This window comes from Meriones unguiculatus, chromosome 19, assembly GCF_030254825.1.
Source record: "Meriones unguiculatus strain TT.TT164.6M chromosome 19, Bangor_MerUng_6.1, whole genome shotgun sequence".
NCBI classification, from domain to species: domain Eukaryota; kingdom Metazoa; phylum Chordata; class Mammalia; order Rodentia; family Muridae; genus Meriones; species Meriones unguiculatus.
Window position 1 is genome coordinate 40886256 of NC_083366.1, and position 19246 is coordinate 40905501.

Sequence of the window (19246 nt, forward strand, 5' to 3'; positions counted from 1 at the left end):
ATATCCAAATGAATTTCGACTTACTTGTTCGGGGAAAATTCAGATCCTAGGTAAATCAGGCTGGGGTGATCTGCATGAAGGCATGGCTTGCCCTCTTAGTAATCAGCATCACCAGAGATGTAGCACATTAGAGCCCAGAGCTACAGGTTTGGGGAAGCCTACCATGGGAACAGAGAAACCGATTTTCTCTGTGTTGGCAATGTCAATGTCAATGTCCTTCAATGTAGAAGGACTATGTCTTGCAGGTCAGCCCCTTCGGAGCTGCTGAGCCCTGGCTGCAGTGCCAGTATTCTGAGGGAACACTGTATATTTACTGAGGTCTCCTTACAAAGCAGATTCCAATAAGAATGAGAAAATCTTGTTTCGAATCACTTGTGTTGGAAACCAACAGTTTATTCACTAACTGAACCCAACAGTTTGCATCCCTTCATAATCTGTGCTCGGCTCACACTATGACAGGGTTCTCTCACAAGGTATTTGTGTTCTTTAGAACTAATAGGAGAGGGTATAGGAAATCCCATATTTTAGTTAAGAGGATTCTAAGTGAAATATCCGCTCTTCATTACCCAAACTCTTTCTCCTACAGCAGATCAACATTAAAGAAAAAACAAAAGAATGACTTGGTTTATATTATATTTTCTTCCAAAGAGCTATATTCTTCACATATACTTTTTTTTTTACATTAAATAACTTAGTTTGAAATAAAATGTGCAGTTTAAAAAGATCATAGGAAGGCTGTGGAAATAGCTCAGTAGTCAAAAGCGTTTTCTTCTTTTCCAGAGGACTCCAGTTCAGTTTCTAGAAGCCACAACCAGCGTCTCACAACTACATTTAACCCAGATCAAGGGATCTGATGCCTTTGACCTCTAAGAACTCTTGCACTAACATACACACCTGCATACCACTCATACATACAAACATAAATTTTTAAAATACTTTTTTTTTAATTCCTAGGAAACAACTTTATACTTTTGTTCACAGTGAGCTGTCCATGAGGGAAACCACTGGGTGTTTAAGCTGTGAGCCTGAAGAAGTAACAGACAGGGCATCTGAGAGTAGACTGTATGAAAGCCGCACTGTCTGTAGTCAGAGGTCCCAGCTGCCATAATAAAAACACTTGCCACAGCAAATGTCTATACAGCTTCCAAATCTGTTGTGTCTGAAGATGAAACACTAGTAAAAATTTCAGGCTTGTTCTTTCACTTAGAAGCACAGTTTAAAATTTACTCATTTTGTTATATACAGCAATTGGTTGTTAGGTTTTTTGTTTTTTGTTTTTGTTTTCCATCAGATGGGTCTGTGTATGCAAATTTGCGGGATGTGTTCTCGATTAGTGACTGCTGTGGCAGGACCCAGAGTACTGTGCTATCCTGGGCTGCGGGTTCTGGGTTGTTTAAGAAAACAAGCTAAGCAACCCAGTACACAGCACTCACGCATGTTTTCTGCTTCTGTTCCTGCCTCCAGGTAGGTTCCTTTCTTTCATTCCTGCCCTGAATTCCTTTCATGATGAACTACAAACTTATGTGAAAGAAACACCTTTCTTCCAAAGTTGCGATTTCCTAAGAGTTTTATCACAACAATAGAAATCTTAACTAAGACACCCTTCCCCAAGGAACAGGGCCAGAGGGTCTATCCATTTATTAAAGTTGACGCTGGACACTGCACTGCAGCTGGCATCGCTGGCCCTTAATATGGAGCTGCGTCACACACAGCTCCACTTAGTAGTGCTCTCCTTATGGTCCTTTCCAAAAACGTATTCTTCAAATTTGCTCTCTTACCATCTGCTCACTGAATGAGTGGAGTGCGTGAGTGAACCCACAAGATAAAGTGTCTCTTCACGGCAACAGACAGCACCCACTCAATGGCACTGTTTGGGAAAGCCATGGGAGGCAGTAAAGCAATTGCTATCTTCAGATATTGTAAAGGTATAACGTACCTACTAGGGTAAGCAGCCTGGCCAAAGCCGAGGCCGGTGGACTGCTGTGCAGTGGAGCAGGACTCTCTTCCTGGTCGAACCTTCCTGTCCTTGCTTGTTCCGTAGCAATTACGTCAGCCTATTCAGTTAACATCTATCACTGCAGCCAGACTGTACATGATCTAAAAGCTCTGTCAGGTTTGGAGAAGCCGTCTCTGGCTGCTTTCCCCCGGCAGATGCCCCTACCCCTGGGTAATAGCTTACCCATCAAGCGCGCTCACATTAACAAAGATCTTTAAGACGGGGCAGCTAGACGCTCCGACCAGAGACGGCGTCACCCCAAGGCTTCCCAAGCGGCCATCTTGGCAGCAGCACAAAATACCGTTATTACCGTTTGTCGGTTGACTCGGACCACCATTCCACCACGAAGCATGAGCCTGCAAGGTACCCACCCCGACCAGCATTCCCACAAACTAACGCGTGGCACACACACCATACCAAAGACTTCAGAACAGGCAGCCCTCGGCTGCAGGGCTCCACTCACTCTTTGGCAAAGGGTGGTCTTCTGAAAACCACAATTGCAAACCCGTTTACAACACGTAAGCACAGCTCTCTTCCGAGAAGGGCTGGGTGGCTCTGAAAAGAGCCTTTGGGTGGGCGCGGGCCGGGCGCTCACTTGGAGCTGGTGTACTTGGTGACGGCCTTGGTGCCCTCGGACACGGCGTGCTTGGCCAGCTCCCCGGGCAGCAGCAGGCGCACGGCCGTCTGGATCTCCCGCGACGTGATGGTCGAGCGCTTGTTGTAGTGCGCCAGGCGCGACGCCTCGCCCGCGATGCGCTCGAAGATGTCGGTCACGAAGGAGTTCATGATGCTCATGGCCTTAGAGGAGATGCCGGTGTCCGGGTGCACCTGCTTCAGCACCTTGTAGATGTAGATGGAGTAGCTCTCCTTGCGGCATCTCTTCCGTTTCCGGCCCTCCTTCTTCTGGGTCTTGGTCACGGCCTTCTTGAAGCCCTTCTTGGAAATGGTAGCGCCCTTGGCCGACACCTCTGGCATGGCGGGAATGACTTCTTGCACTCCAACGGCTGAGAAGAGTTCCAACCGCTGTGAAGCAGCGCACTCGACGCCGAGTACAGAGGCATTTATAGGCGAGGACCTCTGATGACGTATGGACACGCGTTATTTGATTGGACAATAAGTGCTCTGGCCATGCAAATAAGGACATTCAGTTAGCGCTTTTTGATTGGCTGGTCCATCATTAGTCGCCCAATCAGGTGGCGTGTATGACTTACCGTCAGACTATAAATGAGCGCTGCCTCACCTACACCTTTGTTTGACGCTTTCCTAGAGTAATGTCTGGACGCGGCAAGCAGGGCGGCAAGGCCCGCGCCAAGGCCAAGACCCGGTCGTCCCGGGCCGGGCTGCAGTTCCCCGTGGGCCGCGTGCACCGGCTTCTCCGCAAGGGCAACTACGCGGAGCGGGTGGGCGCCGGCGCCCCGGTGTACCTGGCGGCCGTGCTGGAGTACCTGACGGCCGAGATCCTGGAGCTGGCCGGCAACGCGGCCCGCGACAACAAGAAGACGCGCATCATCCCGCGCCACCTGCAGCTGGCCATCCGCAACGACGAGGAGCTCAACAAGCTGCTGGGCCGCGTCACCATCGCGCAGGGCGGCGTCCTGCCCAACATCCAGGCCGTGCTGCTGCCCAAGAAGACCGAGAGCCACCACAAGAGCCAGAGCAAGTGACTCAGCGCTCGACGGCAGCCAAGAGCTTCAAGCCAAAAGGCTCTTTTCAGAGCCACTTCCATTTTCACAAAAAGTTGGGCGTGACAGTCGATTCCCCCCACTCCACCCCCGCGACGGGTATAATTCCAGTCCCGAGTCCAGGCTTTATTCGCCCGTACATCTCCCAGCTGTTGACGTTTTTAAGATGAGGTGGTTCGTGTGAAGGTTGTTTCAGAGCAAGCGCCACCAAAACAAAAGGCCACTAATTCACCTCCCGAGCTGAAAGTCCCAGAGGATGACCCAGCTGTGCATCTTCTCTAAAGCGCATTAGGAAACTCCCAGCGTTGTAGTGAACTATCAGCACGATGTGAGCTGCAACGTTGGTCAAAGCGTAAGCACGTTGGGAATGCCGAGTTGCTCTCGTCAGGTTTGAGGACTGCAGTGCAGGGCCTATCAACGTGTTAAAGATCCTTGTCAGTGTTTGTCGCTTGGGTGATATGTGCACCAAGAGCGCGCAGAAGCCAGAGACGACGCTGGGGCCCTTAGAACGAGCTGCCAGGCATTGGGAGCCGCCCTGAGGGCGCTAGGAACCGAACTCAGCCTCGGCAAAAGCAGCAAGGGTTTTCAGCAGCCGTCATCTGTCTAGCCCAATTGTCATCATTTCTCAAAAATCCAGGAATGGAATTTTTTTAAAGTTTTGGTTGGAAAATAGAGCCATTTGATGTTCATTTTGTAAAAACCAAAAAAAAAAAAAAAAAAAAAAAAAAAAAAAAGCGCGGGGGGGGGGCTTATGACATCTTCATAGTCTATGCTGGCCAATTCTGTATGTAAAGGTTCTACTGGTGTTTCATTTCCTGTGAGATCGTTCATACACCCTGCTTCGGAGTTCAAGACCACCGGGGAAGGACCCCACCAGACAAAACTTCAAAAGTTTTAGTGTTTGTGGCCACACACTAAAAGTTAAAAAATAAGGTTATTTTATAGCATTGTGTGACAGTGGCCTCCTTTGCCAATCTGAGAACTGCTGTACAAACCGCAACTGTCTGAACTTGGGATTTTTCTGCTACATGAGACATTATCTTTTTCTTTTCTTTCTTTTTTTCTGAAAAAGAACAATTAAATAAGATCACAGAAGCAGAATGAGTGTTTGGTCAATGTCTTAGGATAACAATTAAAAAATAAGAGGAAGGGAAAGCAATTTTGGGAGATGAGGTGCTGAGAGAGAGCGGTCTTCTCTTTACACTGTCAAGACTCAGCTGCTGATGGGGCTTACCTTAGGGTCACGGTCTAATATGAAGAGTCATCTAATAAATTCTTTTGATATCATTGGGCATAGATATACAGACTTTGGAGTTTGCCCTGATGGGTTTGCCTGTTGCTTTGGCCCAGTATTTCCTAAACAAGTCCCATTTCCTCCCTTTGTAATGGTAATATATATATTCTCATTAAATGAAATACACTAGTTGAATCAAAATGGAAGGCAGCTGTGCCCTGTTTTTAAACTCCACACTTAAAACTTGTTGGTCCAGGAGGTTTGTAAGAAAAGTGTGGAAAAGATCACCACTCTAATACTTTGTTTTGTAATATTAAAATCAAGGATATTATGCAGTGGAAATAATTTAGTGAAATCATTATTTGATAATAAATGTCTCTGGGAAGTTGTATTAATTCTTTACTATGGGGAAGGTAGAAAGTGCATTTTTATTTTAAAAAGTAGAAATATTTCAGAGGCAGAAATGGACACCTCTGTGAAGAGTGTGTAATGTGAAAATATCTCTTACAAAGAGATAACTACCCCACCATGTGTTTGCATGTTAAAAACACAATAAAGCACAACTTACATGTTAATAGCTAAACCATAAACCTCTGACCCCCCGTTACTGGGTTTCTACTGTCTCAGTCTTATCTTCACTGTGCTCACCTGTATGGCCTTGCTTTAGTTTGTTCTCCCTCTGAATCTGTCCACCCAGTTTTTAATTAGCACGACTTGTTGCACAAACAAGAGTTCTAGTCAAATGCCTGTTATCTTGTAAGGGAAGCTGTAATTCAGCCCTACCGAAGTCAGCCACAGGTTTACCCATAAACCATTAGGAACAGTCAAAGGCATGTTGTGTTTTATAACTTCCGTGGTGTGTGTGTGTGTGTGTGTGTGTTTAAAAATGTGTTTTAAAAGATTCTGATACACAGCTTCAGATACAAGCAAGCTCATTTTGATTATATGTATGTTAATGAACAAACCATAGCAATATAAATGTTAATAATAAAACATGGCTTCTGCTGACCACAGTGCATGGACATTCCAGAAGGCAAAGAAAGAAGGAAGAAGAAATGGGGAGAGAAGGAGGAAGGTGGGGACAGATGCAGGAAGAGTAATCTTTCAAGGAGATCACAGAAATAGTAGCCAAAGCCAGCATGATGTTTGTAGTCTAGTGAAAGCACAGCAGTGATTAGTGGGATGAAACCAGAATGGTTTTTTTTTTTTAATCTTGATTCTTTTTTTTTCTTGTTTTTTTTTTTTTTCAAAACAGGATTTTGTGTGTGTGTGTGTGTGTGTGTGTGTGTGTGTATGTGTGTGTGTAGCCTTGGTTGTCCCAGAACTCACTCTGTAGACCAGGCTAGCCTCAAATCTGCCTGCTTCTGCCTCTCGAGTGCTGGTATTAAAGGCATGCACCACCAACACTAAGCAAAAAGATTATTTATTTATTTATTTATTTATGTTTTTAAAACTTTTCGAGACAGGGTTTCCCTGTGTAGCCTTGGCTGTCCTGAACTCACTTTGTAGACCAGGCTGGCCTCAGACTCACAGAGATCCTCCTGCCTCTCATCCTGATTCTTTGAAGCATAGTGGTTTTGGCTCAACAACCCTCCTTAAGGTTACCAAGCTGCCGGGGGCCAAAGCTATTTACTGAAGCCAAAGCCAAAGAATGAGCAAAGGTCAATTTAGTGGAGACCTAAAGCTATTTAGTGAAAGAGTTGCCTAGGACCCTAAATCATGGGTGATAGATTTGTGAGGACATCTGTCTGTTCGTTTTAGAGCATCCGTGAGATATCTTAAGAAAACATCCTTATGGTATCTTGCAGGTGCAATATTCAAGCCATGAAAGCACTCTTGCTATCTCCCACAGCAGTAAGTAAGCCTTCCCCCTTTTCCTGCCTTCTTCCTTGGGTAAAAATTTCTAATAAATGAGGCCTTAATCAGACTTGGCTTCCTTCTTCGTGTCTCTGTGTCTGCCCATTTTTTTCCATCCCCCACCCCCACCCCTTTAGGTCTCAGTTGAACTCCCGAGGGTCTGGACACCAAGCACTGGTCAATGGCCTCTCTTCATCCTTATGTGACCTAATACATTTCATTTTTTCTTTTTCCTTCTTCTTCTTTTGAACAGATACAGTTTATTTTCTGATTTACTTTTCTGTGCATGGCACCATTCTCAAGGTTTCAGACGTGCTGTGCAAGCACTGAACTTCATCCCAGCACTATTTTCTAAGTTTTAAAAACTAAGATGTTTAATTTTTAATTAAGTTAATTGTGGCATTCCATATGTGTATCACACACCTTGATCATATTTAACCTTCACTTCCTTCTCTTGCTTCTTCTCCCTCCCTCTTTCACACACAAAGGTCGACAACAGGGTCTGACCTCATCCTTACGGCCTCTATCCCTGCAGCTCCAGAGCTAATGGGGGAGGATCAGACATTCAAGGCCTGTGTGGGAAGCTTAGGGAGACCCTCCCTAACCACGCAGTGTGCAAAATGGCTCTGTAATAACACTAACTTAACATGGGTGATCCTGAGAGAAAAAGGGGAATGAAAGACAGACAGCAAAGCACCTTCCTTCAGAAACTCTAATTCCGTTTCAGTGACTGTTGCTTAGTGGGTAGAGCAAAGCTCTAGAGTTTGCAAACTTGCATTTCTTTTGAGCAGAGTGAGACTTAATGTGTATGTGGTATGTGTGTGTGTGGTGTGTGTCTGTGATGTGTGATGTGTGTGTGTGTGATGAGTAAGGTGTTTGTAATATATGTGTAGGGTGTTGTGGTGTGTGTGTGTAAGTGTGTGGTATGTTAATGTGTGCTGTATGTATGAGTATATGGTGTGTGAGTATATGGTGTTATCTGTGTGTATATGAGTGTGTGATATTTGTGTGTGCATAAGCATGTGGTATATGGTTTGTGTGTGTGGTCTATGTGTGATGAGTGTGTGGTGTGTGGTCTGTGTGTGATGTGTGTGTGGTCTGTGTATGATGTGTGTGATGGGTATAAATGGCATGATGTTTGTGTATATGTGTGTTGTGGGGGAGATGTGTGTGTAGTTTGTGTGGGTATGTGTGCATGTGTGTATTTTGTGTGCATAGTTTATATATTTGTATATGTGGTGTATTTGTAGTATGTGTGATTTATATGTTTGTGTGTGTATGTGTGTGCGTGTGTATACACATGTACCAGTTACTGCTATCTTACAAAATATCTATTTGGGTCTATTCAAAATTTTAAACAGTAATCTGGGTTCTCTTCATATCACATAATTATTAATTTTTTTAAAGATACAAATAACAATTCCACTATAATTGCTTTTCATTATTAGAAAATATAAGCTACAGTAAGCCTTTTCTAGAATATTTATAAATTCTGACTATAACAGTCTTACAAAGCAGTTGAATATTTATATTGTGTGGTGTGTGGTGTGTATATTGTGTATATGTTTGTATGGGTGGTGGTGGTGTGTGTGTGTGTGTGTGTGTGTGTGTGTGTACCAATGATCAAATTCCCTGGTAATTTGAAATGTGGTTACCCACACACTCCTTTGAAGTCAAATATCATCGCAGCTGACACCAGAGGGAGCCCAGCAGGCGCTGCGTGTGAAAAAGCTGTGCTATCGTTACCCAATCTCTGCACTGATGCTGGAGAAGTTGAGGAGCCAAATATTGCCCAGCTTATTGAGTGGGTCTAGAAAGAAAAAGAGATTTCAGTGCTCAAGGTTTAAAGCTATATTCTAGCCTCAGCCTCCGTGAGCTGGAAAGACACAGCTTCACAGACCACGCACAAATTCCACACAGACCCTGAATCGGTTTCAGACAGGCCTGGTTAAGAACCTACCTTGCCCACTTTTCACTGAGTGGTTTCTATAGAGGAAGGGTTTTGCAGATCGGCCTGAGGTATATATGACGCAGAGGCTTTTATAGAGTTTAAAGCTTAGGCCTTTCGCTGGGGCAGCTTCCCAGCCACCGTCTAGACTTAGCCCAACTATTCTCACCTTATAACGTGTGGCTACCTCTCTGCTCCTGTTCCCGTCCATCTGTCCTCTTCCAGGTCTGCACCTGAGTCTTCTACGTTTGTTTTCTTTCCCAGAGTCTCTCTCTCTCTTTCTCCCCCAGAAGCTCTGCCCTTCAGTTCCTGTCCCAGATTATATTTGTCGTCAACTCTTTTACCAGTCTGCAATGGGACAACACATGATACATCTCTTTGGTTGCCTAAGGCTTTGAGAGCTGTTACAAATAGGACGTCAGTGATGGGCCATAGAAATTACAACGCCCAAATCCTGAGCATTTAGCTCCCTGCTTGTACAGAATTAACAGTCGAAGATACAGAGACACAACAACTTCACACAATGTGAAGGAAAGTCACCCCAACAGGTTTGGACCAACTATTTCATCTCCATATCCTACCTCACATGGATGTTAAGATCAAGTCAATGCCATGAGTAAATGTGTCATTATTTTTGTCACCTAGAGCAGCGATCATCAGCCCAGGGCAATTATGATCCCCACCGAACAACTGTAACATCTAGAGACATTTTCAAGTATCCAGACTTGGTGGGGGTACTGAGCTTTCTTGGGTATAGAAATGGGTACACCTCAGAATCTTACAACAGTACCCCCTCACCAAAAAGTCATCCACTCAATGCTGACCTCCTTTGCTGAGGGGGGATTCTTTGTTAGTTTCTAGTTGATGTTCTGGAGATACAATATAAGAATTACAAAGCTCTATTGAGGGAGTAGTGATTACTACAGCTATGCCTGAAAGCAGTGTCGGGATGGGAAAGGTGCAGAAAACGCAGAGAACATGTCTTGTTCAGCCAGGTAGGTGTCTCTGGATTTCCCCAGTTCTCCATCATCTTTCACACTGGGAGTTCCAAGCTGCTTTATTGGTAACCTTAACAGCAAACTCATTATCTCAAGAATTTAGAGACAGCTCTTCTGAGTGATTTGGCTTAGGGTCTTTCCTGCGGTCAAAATCACACTGTCTGCTTGGGCTGCCGCTTGTTCACGTGTTGATTGCCTGGAGATCTGTTTCTAATCTCACAGGTGTGGCTGTGAAAGAGCTTCCATTCCAGCTATCTGGGTCTCTCTAGTGCTGATACCAACATGCAACTGGTTTCCCCAGGGCAAACACTCCAACAAAATGAGACAGTGTGGCAAAGGTGGGAGCTTTGGATCTTTCCTAAATTCATCTCTGAGGTGGCAGACTATGCTTCCAGTCCAACCAAGCCACCATTGTACATGGAAACGGGATGCCCCAAAGGTATGAATACCAAGAGGTGCCACTTCACCAGTAGACTGTGAATGCTTTGGGAGACTTTTATTGTTTGTCTTTGAATCAGCATTTCCCAAATTTGTTAGGTCATAGAATTCCTGGCTTCCTAATCCTGTAAAAAAAATAACAGGCTGATCTTGATCTCTTGTAGAAGAGCCTCCACAGAGGAGGAATGCTAATAAAAAGTGCATCCGATGGTTTCCATAACCAGGAAAGCTTAGGGAATGCCCTGGATTACCTATAATTGCCAGAGGGAGATTTGCTGAAAAAGCAAAAACTTGATGTCGAGGGCCTACTTTTTCTTTTTTTCTTTTTTTTTCAATGCAGTTTATTCAGGAACCTTGAACAATCATCTGACCCTGGGGAAAGCCAGCCCGCAGCTTAAATAGCCTCTGGGTAGCCAACCTCAGCATGCCACGTGGGCAATGCAGATAGGTCCACATACATGGAAGCAAGCCAGATCCTCGACCTTAGCCAAATGTGGAGTTGTTCGTGACAGAGAGCACTCACCATCGGGAAGGTGGAAGGCGGAAACCAGCTCCATCTTTAAGGCGCGGCATTACGCAGCTCTCTACAGTTCCCCCTTTTTGTTTTAGACGCATCAGGTAAGAGTAGAGGTCTGATCTCTGATATTAGAAATAAATTGGGACTTTGTACTGATGTTCATTTAGGTGTCATCCACCCAAAGAGCATCAGACCCGTCCGATACCTTTATCTCAGAGGCGGGGTGTGGGTCTTTTAGCTGCACGGATGTCTGTGTAACACACGGGTACCTTGTACCTGCAGAAGCCAGAAGAGAGCATTGTATTCCCGTGGGCTGGAGTCACAAGCTGTAGGGAGCTGCTGTGTAGGGGCTGGAAATTGACAGGCCCTCTGAAGGAACAGCCAGTGCTCTTAATCCCTGAGCATCTCTCCAGCCCTAATGTGTGTATATATATATATATATATATATATATATATATATATATAAACTCAAGACTGTCTTCCCCACGGCAAGCATCTTCCTTTGATGACAGCTTTGAAACCACTCCTTCTGGGATGCCTGCATCCCACAGATAACCTTGGTCCCCACCTGCTATGTGGCAATTTCCTCACCACTGGACATTTAGGGCTTCAGAAAGGGGTTGCTGCCAATTATATATAGTCCTAAAATAAACGTTTTACGTAAAAATGTGTTTGGTTTTCTCCCCTCAGGACAGGTGATCAGAAGTGAGCTTTCTAAAGTCAGTTTTCACTTCATTTCTTGTCTGTAAAATGTGTTGTCGTGGAAAGTTTGTGAAGAAAATAAATTATGAACCTCCTCAGGCACCTACCAGGCAGACTTCACGATATGAATTCATAACCAGTCTGTTATTCTACGCCCTGACCCAGATGGGAAGCAAGGCAGACCTGACTGTCACATCCTCTCATTTGGAAATACATGCTGTGTCCCCTTGAAGGACAATGTCTTTTTTTTTTTTTTTAAAGCGCCAAACTTAACTTTCACATCAAGTTGGTGGACAGGCAGCAGGCATGATGTAGAACCACAAAAAGCTCAATCTGATATGATTTCCCTTTGGGATTCTTATAATCACATCTTGTGTATAATCATTGAACATTGTGCTGGAAACTCGGCATTCTCTTGCGCCTTGGACTGAGCATTTCTCACAACTCTTGGGAGTGAGTTACGGCCCTAATGGTGAGGCAGGATGGGAAGGCCAGGAGAATCTGGGGAACACGGAAAGGAAGAGTAGCCCATCACTCAGTGGATCTGCTTGAAGCCTTTCAGTATAAGTGTAGCAAAAACACCAACACTTTGTTATCAGCTTTCAAGCCTCTCCTCTTTTCCAGTCAGAAACTTGTAGGTTTTTTTAGGTTTCTCATTGTTACCAAAAAAAAAAAAAAAGAAAAAAAGCTTCATACGTTCTGAAGTAGCTGTTGATGGCCTGGGTGAAGAGTGGAAGGGTTCTATGGTCCGATCAGTGGTGCGAATGACAGACAAGGTTTTCCCATGAAGCAAGGCGTTTTGCCCCAGGGCAGGGTGCTATGGACCAGAGACTGGAAAGAGGAAGCCCAAGTCCGTTCGTGGATGAATTGTGGATGCCTATCTGAGTGTTCTCCACTTGGTTATTGTGAAAAAAGGAGAGAAGGGTATTCCTGGACCGACCAACACTACTGTGTCTCGTTGGCTGGGACCTAAAAGCGCTAGAAGGACCCAAAAGCTCTTTAATCTCTCTAAAGAATATGATGTCTGTCAACATATTGTCAGAAAACCCTTAAACAAGGAAGGTAAGAAGCCCAGGACCAAAGCGCCCAGGATTCAGTGTCTCGTATACCGACATATTGCTCTGAAGAAACAGTGTCCTGAGAAAAACGAGGAGGCTGCAGAGTACGCTAATCTTTTGGCCAAGAGAATGAAGGAAGCCAAAGAAAGGTGCCAAGAACAGATTGCCAAGAGAGCTTTTACTTCTGAGTCCAATCAAAAAATAAATCTTTAAGGGTGAACAAATAAATGATACTTTGAAAAACAATTTTTTTTTCTCAGAAAAAGTGGAGACCCCTCTCAAGATTCCTATGTCTCGTTAATAAAGCTTAAGAACAAACAAAGAAGTTGAAGAAGAGGAGGAGGAGGAAATAATCGATGTCAGGACAGTTTTCTTATAGTTAAAAAGCAAACAAAAACAACACTCCAGAGCAGGCAAGCTGTAACTATCAAACAGCTGCCTGGAAGAGGAAAGTGGGGAAGAGCAAAATAGAAAAGCCATGCCGTCTGAACTACTCTAGCATGGCAGCCAGCCACCGATGAACCATCCTCCCGCAGTCTTGGGCTGGAAAACCACCTTTATTGCAGGTCTTTTGTTGCTGCAGCAGAGAATGCAGCGGCAACAGCAGTGGGCCTACCTCAGCCATGAGAGCCCCCTGGGCAGCAGAGACAGGTCAAATCGGCCAGCTGCTGTGGCAATGTGGTAGCTGCCTCAGGCTGCCATCACCTGCGGCAGTGGAGATAGCACCCCAAGCCTCGGCAGACCCCCCAGGCCATGGCACAGATGGTGGCCCACCCACCCCCGCCTTCCTGCTGCCCCACAAGCCATGGTGGGGCCACTGCCCCCCAACACTAGCTGTGCTGAATACAATCCTCCACCCAAGAGCTGTGTGCAGCCCTTGAGCAGGGGCCCACGAAAAACTTCGAGTGAACTGCTGCTAACCCCTCCTTCCCGCCTCAGGCCTCTCAGCCTCTCCTTCCCACCCTTGGGAATCTGCTGACAGGAGACAAGATGGCGCCGGAGCTGTCCATAGTGACTCTTCCTGCCTCAGCCTGCCGCTATGGGAATGGGACAACTCTCTGGCCTCAGAATAGCCTACTGACGCCAGCAGGGGAGCTGTCCACGATGACAACCTTTCCTGCTACCCTGCTGCCTTCACAGTGGACGCTTTGTACATTTTGGACTCTGAAGAGCGGCCAGACCCCTGCCTGAGGAAGCTCCAGCAAGCCACCTCTGTAACGGTCATCTCCAGCCCCTCAGCAGAACCCATCCCGGGTTATGCAAATTTGAGGTGAAAAAGCTGGACAAAACCCCACCAATCCCTGAGCAGGAGAACGGACCAATCCTTGAGCTTTTCATTAAAACCCACCAATCTCTGGGCAGGAGAACTGACAAATCCCTGATCAGGAAAAGCCCACCAATCCCTGAGCGCCCCAAGATCAGGACTTGAAATTCCGCAAATCTTATCTCTGGAAATCCCTGCCCTAGGAGCTTCCACCCTGGTGGAGTTTTAGGTTCTCCACCCAGGCCAGAGAGCCGGTCTCTCCAACAGAAGGAAATAGTAAATACGCCTTCAAGGCTACTGTAACATCACAAGAAACCCTATTTACAGGAAAAGGACATGTTCTAAACCCCTGTGAGATTCTGGTGGGTTTTGTCTCACTTTATCAGATAATAATTCCGTCCGAGGCATCTCTCAAGCAACCTCCAATGTCTTTCTTATCAAAAGAGAGAAAAAAAGTGGGTTTTTTGCCAATCTTTGAGGTATAACCAGAGCCATCCGAAGGTATACAACGATGTCACCAAGACAGTGGACCAGCCTGTGTGCACACCTCACTTTGCGTGACTTTCCCTAAGAGAGTACTCTTGGGTGTGTCTTAACTTTCACCTGTAAGCTGATAATAAAATATACTTGTCGAGCCGGAGAGATGGATCAGCGGTTAAGACTTAACTGCTTGTACAAAGGACCCAGGCTTGGTGCCCAGCACCCACTTGGAGGCTAACTACTCTCTGTGGCTCCAGATCTGCCGCCCACTTGAGGCTTCTGTAGGCACTATACAAATACAAATAAAAACAGATCTTAAAATACCTTTAATAACATGTCAAACTGAGGTTGCCATGATGGCTCAGCAGTTAAAAGACCTTATAAAGGTCCTGAGCGCTCTTCCTAGAACCCAGGCAAGGGAGCTCACAACTGCCTGGAACTCCATCTCCAGGGCATGAGACACCTCTCATTTCTGTGGGGACTTGTGCTCTTGTATAATAGCGCGCCTCATTGGTAGAACAGGATTCCTAGGAGATGAAAGATGACCATGATCTGTCATTATTGGCCATCCCAGAAGGAAAATTTGTAGAGATAGCCTGTCTGCCCAAATTATCTGTCTTTGCCTGGCGCAGATCAATTCGAGGAAAGAGGGAACAGGAAACTGCACGTAGCCCCCTATGGCTGCAACAATTTCCTCATCGCTAAACCCCTCAGCCCACCCCTATAAACAATCGGAGTCAGGATTTTTCCCCTGGCACACCCCTCAATTACCTGCTGGAGAGAAGTGGCCCCTCACTGTGCACACTAATTTTGTTGAAGGTCAAACTCCGGTCTCTTTCTGTCGTCTGTCTCTCTGCACTGCCTCAGAAAGTTTAAATTGTGGGCACCCACAAAATTAAAAATAATAATAACAATCTAAAATGTTTTACGTAAAAATTTTAAATAAGTGTGTTTTATTAAAAATCAAATAATTGTGAAATTCTTATCAGTGTCAAAGCTATTAACCCCAGTGAATTAGCTAGTTTTCTGTTGCTGCAATAGATCATGACCAAGGCAATTCACAGAAGGAAGGGTTTATTTGGGTTGTTGTTCCAGGGAATAAGGAGTCCATCACAATGAACAAGCAGCAGGCATGCTGCTGGAATAGCAAGCAGGGAGCTCACATCTTGAAGCACAAAGCTCAAAGCAAACTAGAAACAGCATCTTTAAACTCTCCAAGTCCATTTCCAGAGCCGTACTTCCTCCAACAAGGCCACCCCTCCCCAAAGCTCCCCAAACAGCATCACCAACTGGGTACCAAAAAAAAAAAAAAAAAAAAGCCTGAAATTATGGGGGATGTTGAATTCAACCTACCACATCCAGTTTGACCTGAGTCAAGGTTCCTAAAAGTCAGCAGTGTGAAACTGTCTCTGTCTTCTCACCATTGACAGTCATATATATGGGGATTCTAGAAAACGCCAAGGAAATATCAAAACTCATTTCATTTAGTGATTCTCTGGGTAGTACTATCTATCTATCTATCTATCTATCTACCTATCTATCTATCTATCTATCTATCTATCTACCTATCTATCTCTTTATTTTCTTTCTTTATTTTTTCTCTTCTTTGTGTTTCTATTTTTTAAACCAGGGTCTTATTGGGTAGTTCAGACTGGCCTGGAACTTTCTACATAGTTCATGCTTTAAACTCACAGCAATCCTCAGCTTCCCCAGTGCTGGGATTGCAGGCATGAGCCACTAAACCTAAAACCTAACTTCTAGTCACTACTTACCTGTTTTCCCTTCTCTAAACTGCTTAATCCCATAGTTCAAGGACAACTGAAGCAAATCCAAAGGCTGTTTCCTTTTTGCTATTGACAAAGGCTTGGAGATTAGAATGTGAATGGTGGCTTTCCGGGACCTATCCTGAGAATTTTGATTTGCTCCTCCTTCCCTGGTTCAACTGCTCTTGGTCACCTCCAAACATCCTGAAAGGCAAATCCATGAATTGGGATGAATGGTGGAAGGAGTGATTAAACGCTGATCAAAAGTAACCTTGGGGAAAAAAAGAGTTTATTTATAGTCTATCACTGAGAGAGGCCAACGCAGGAACTCAGGGCAGAAGAAACTGTGAGGATGCCTGATCTCCATAGTTTGCTCACTTCGCTTTCTTATAGAACCACCTGCCCAGCAGTGACCCAGCCCTCAATGTGCTGGATCCTCCCACAATAATCGTTAATCAAGAAAATGCCCTCAGTAGACATGTCTACAAGCCAGTCTAAGGCCAGTCCTCACTTGATGCTACCTTTTCTTTCCAACTGACTCTGGATTGAGTTATGTTGATATTGGTATAATGTTCTTTTGAAATGTATACACCTTACCCTTGTTCATTCGAATGCTGATTTCTCCCCCCCACTTTCCGGTTTCAATCCGGACATTGCATTGTGATACTTATTCTAAGCATCACCTCTCTCAACTTTGTATAAGTGTCCAAAATAAAACACCCAGCCACAATGTTGAGCAATAGAGAAGGAGTAGGGGGGGGGAGAGGGGAGGAGCCAGAGGACAGGAAAAGAGTGAGAGGCAAAAGGGCGGGAGGGGGGCAGGGCTAGGAGAGCAGGGCCAAAGAGAGATCTTGGAACGACATGGAGAATGAACCAGACCTAAGATTTCACAAAAAGCAAGTATAATGGGTAAAATCTAAATGTTAGGAAACTATGAGGGCTTGGAGGTTTAGGATGGAGTAACTATTGCCCAGCATTGTGTTCTAGGTTAATTAAATAAACCCAGTCTCTGTGTGGTGATTTGGTTATACAGCTGTTTAGGATTAACAGCAAGCTTTACCAGAAGATATATCATAGTGAATATTAACCGTCACCTACAACATGTTGACAAAAACTAACCAGCACATGCTGGATGTGACTTTCCTGCCTGGTGGAATCAGAGAGTTTAGGAGAGTCAGAACCAAACACACAGAGATAACATTTATTGAAACGCAGTACATAAGGTATGGCAGGCATGCTCCTGGAAAGATCATACAGAGAGGAGAGTGCTGAAAGGAAAGTGGTCTTTTTTTTACTGATGATATCAGTAGTAGAGCCCTTGCCTAGCACTTGGAGCCGTGGGTTGCATTCCCATAACTGCAATAAAGAAGTAAATGAATAGACTACATTGAGCACATTTAGGACAGTACCTATGCTTTTCAGCAGAGATCCTGGCACCATCATTTTACATCATTGGAGTCATTCACCTTTTCTGAACTCCCAGAATAACATTTTCTCCTAAAATTTAATAAGAGACCACATTATACAGAGTATACAAGTTTCCTGAATCAAAGGTTTAGTGTTGTTTAGCTTGCTGTCAGGGATGGGGGTGGGAGAGGAAGAGGCTGAACCAATTGTAACAAGTAGACCAGACCTGTAGGTGAGCCTTTCCTGAGGCTACACACTCATTGGATTACCCAAAGCTTTGCATTAGCTGTGATCAATCTGTTTACCCAAAAAGTGTCAGACAAAAATCTTGGGGTCAAGAAAAAAATTTAAAAAGCAGATGGATATTTACAAAATGGTCAGAGGACTAGCAAAAGTGTGTGATTTCAATTGACCTCTGGGAACACCAAATACAAATGATTCTGACTCTTTTGATTCCTTTAAGAGATCGGAATAATGACATCTGGAAGCCCCCCACCCCAACCAGCCACACACACACACACACACACACACACCCTTTCCCCATGTTTATAAAGCAGAGAAAAACATGAATCAGCTGGCTGCAAAACGTACCTCATTATCTCCCCCAGTCTCGAGGGTTTCTATGCTGAGACTCTGCATCTGTTAAAGGTCATCCTCAGCCCTCCGGCATGTGAGGTAGGCCTGCCAGCCCCCTGCTGACAGCATGCATAATCTAATTGCAGGCTGCCCTCTTTGATGACTGAGCAAATGCTGCCTTTCCCATCTCTGGAGTAATTTGGAAGTACACAAATGCTGTGATCCTGATGTAGCAGCTGAGAATGGCTCTCAGATGGTCGCTCTGCAAAGCTACATCATTACAGTACTAACATTTGCTCCAGGATTACTATAATCGCACATGAAGTGAACAGTGCTGACTCAGAGTGACACAGATTTGTAAATGACGCCGAGGGAGGATTTACAACACAACTGACTCGCCACCACCCCGCGTTCAACATTCTGTCACTCAATTGTTCTGCCTGTACTCCACAAACTAGATAAAGAAAAATGATTCTTCAGTGTCTTGGTTAAAGCGGGAGTCACATTTGGATAGAAAACGATGATGATGATTAAAATGAGGGTATTATTGCTACTGCTGCTGTAATGACGCTAATGCTGATGTTAATGACGCTTGTGATGGTGATGATGTTGATGCTACTGGTGATGACAGTGGACACTAATGGTGCTGTTAATGATGGTGCTGCTGCTGCTAATGGTGTCTGTTGACTGTGGTGCTGACGGGACTGCTGCCGGTGGTGATAATGTTGAAAATGATATTGCTGCTGATTGTGGTGGTGGCGAGATGGGAACGATGGGGATGATAATGTTTGCGTCTTCTAGTGCTTCTTGGTCATACTTGGAACACAAAGAATCTTCATGAGAACAGGGAGCATCCGGGGTTTCTCTCTAAAACTGTGCAGTTTCTGTAGTGTACTTTGATGAAGCTGTGATTCCAGTGCTCTGAGGCCTAAGGAGCTTACTCTGTTATTCCAAGCCAGGACCATCTCTTTTGTTCTACTTGGAAAGAAGGAACTCAGCTTACCCTCCTACTTCTCCAAGGTCCACTGCTTTCTCCTCCCCTGAGTCTCTTCTCCCTCTGTATCTTCTCAGCAAACTAAACTTTAAAGCTTTTGAAACAGAAAATTGTGGAAGATTTATGTAGACCAAGGCAATAGGACAATGGGGTCTGCAAAATTAGTAATTTGGTGACTAACAAGTAAGTAGAGAGCGCTGCAAAGATGGCTCAGCAGTTAGGCACTCATACTGCTCTACCAGAGGAGCTCCGTTCTCAGCACCCACCTCAGGAGGCTGAGACGCCTTAACACCTTTAACATCCAGGGAATCTGATGCCCTCTCCTGACTGCT

At 44.9% G+C, this 19246-nt stretch overlaps 2 protein-coding genes and 1 pseudogene across 2 annotated transcripts; 2 read left to right on the forward strand and 1 right to left on the reverse strand.

The window, feature by feature from the left end:
* Window positions 1-2542: 2542 nt before the first annotated feature.
* Window positions 2543-2971, reverse strand: LOC110544975 (histone H2B type 1-A). Its single transcript, XM_021630738.2, has one exon. The coding sequence runs from the start codon at window positions 2969-2971 to the stop codon at window positions 2588-2590; it is 384 nt and encodes a 127-aa protein (XP_021486413.1). The 3' UTR covers window positions 2543-2587.
* A 292-nt stretch (window positions 2972-3263) lies between these two features.
* Window positions 3264-3660, forward strand: LOC110544974 (histone H2A type 1-H). Its single transcript, XM_021630736.2, has one exon. It carries the CDS (start codon window positions 3268-3270, stop codon window positions 3658-3660), a length of 393 nt encoding a protein of 130 aa, XP_021486411.2. The 5' UTR covers window positions 3264-3267.
* Window positions 3661-9666: 6006 nt separating this feature from the next.
* Window positions 9667-12643, forward strand: LOC110551951 (small ribosomal subunit protein eS6-like; annotated as a pseudogene).
* Window positions 12644-19246: the final 6603 nt, after the last annotated feature.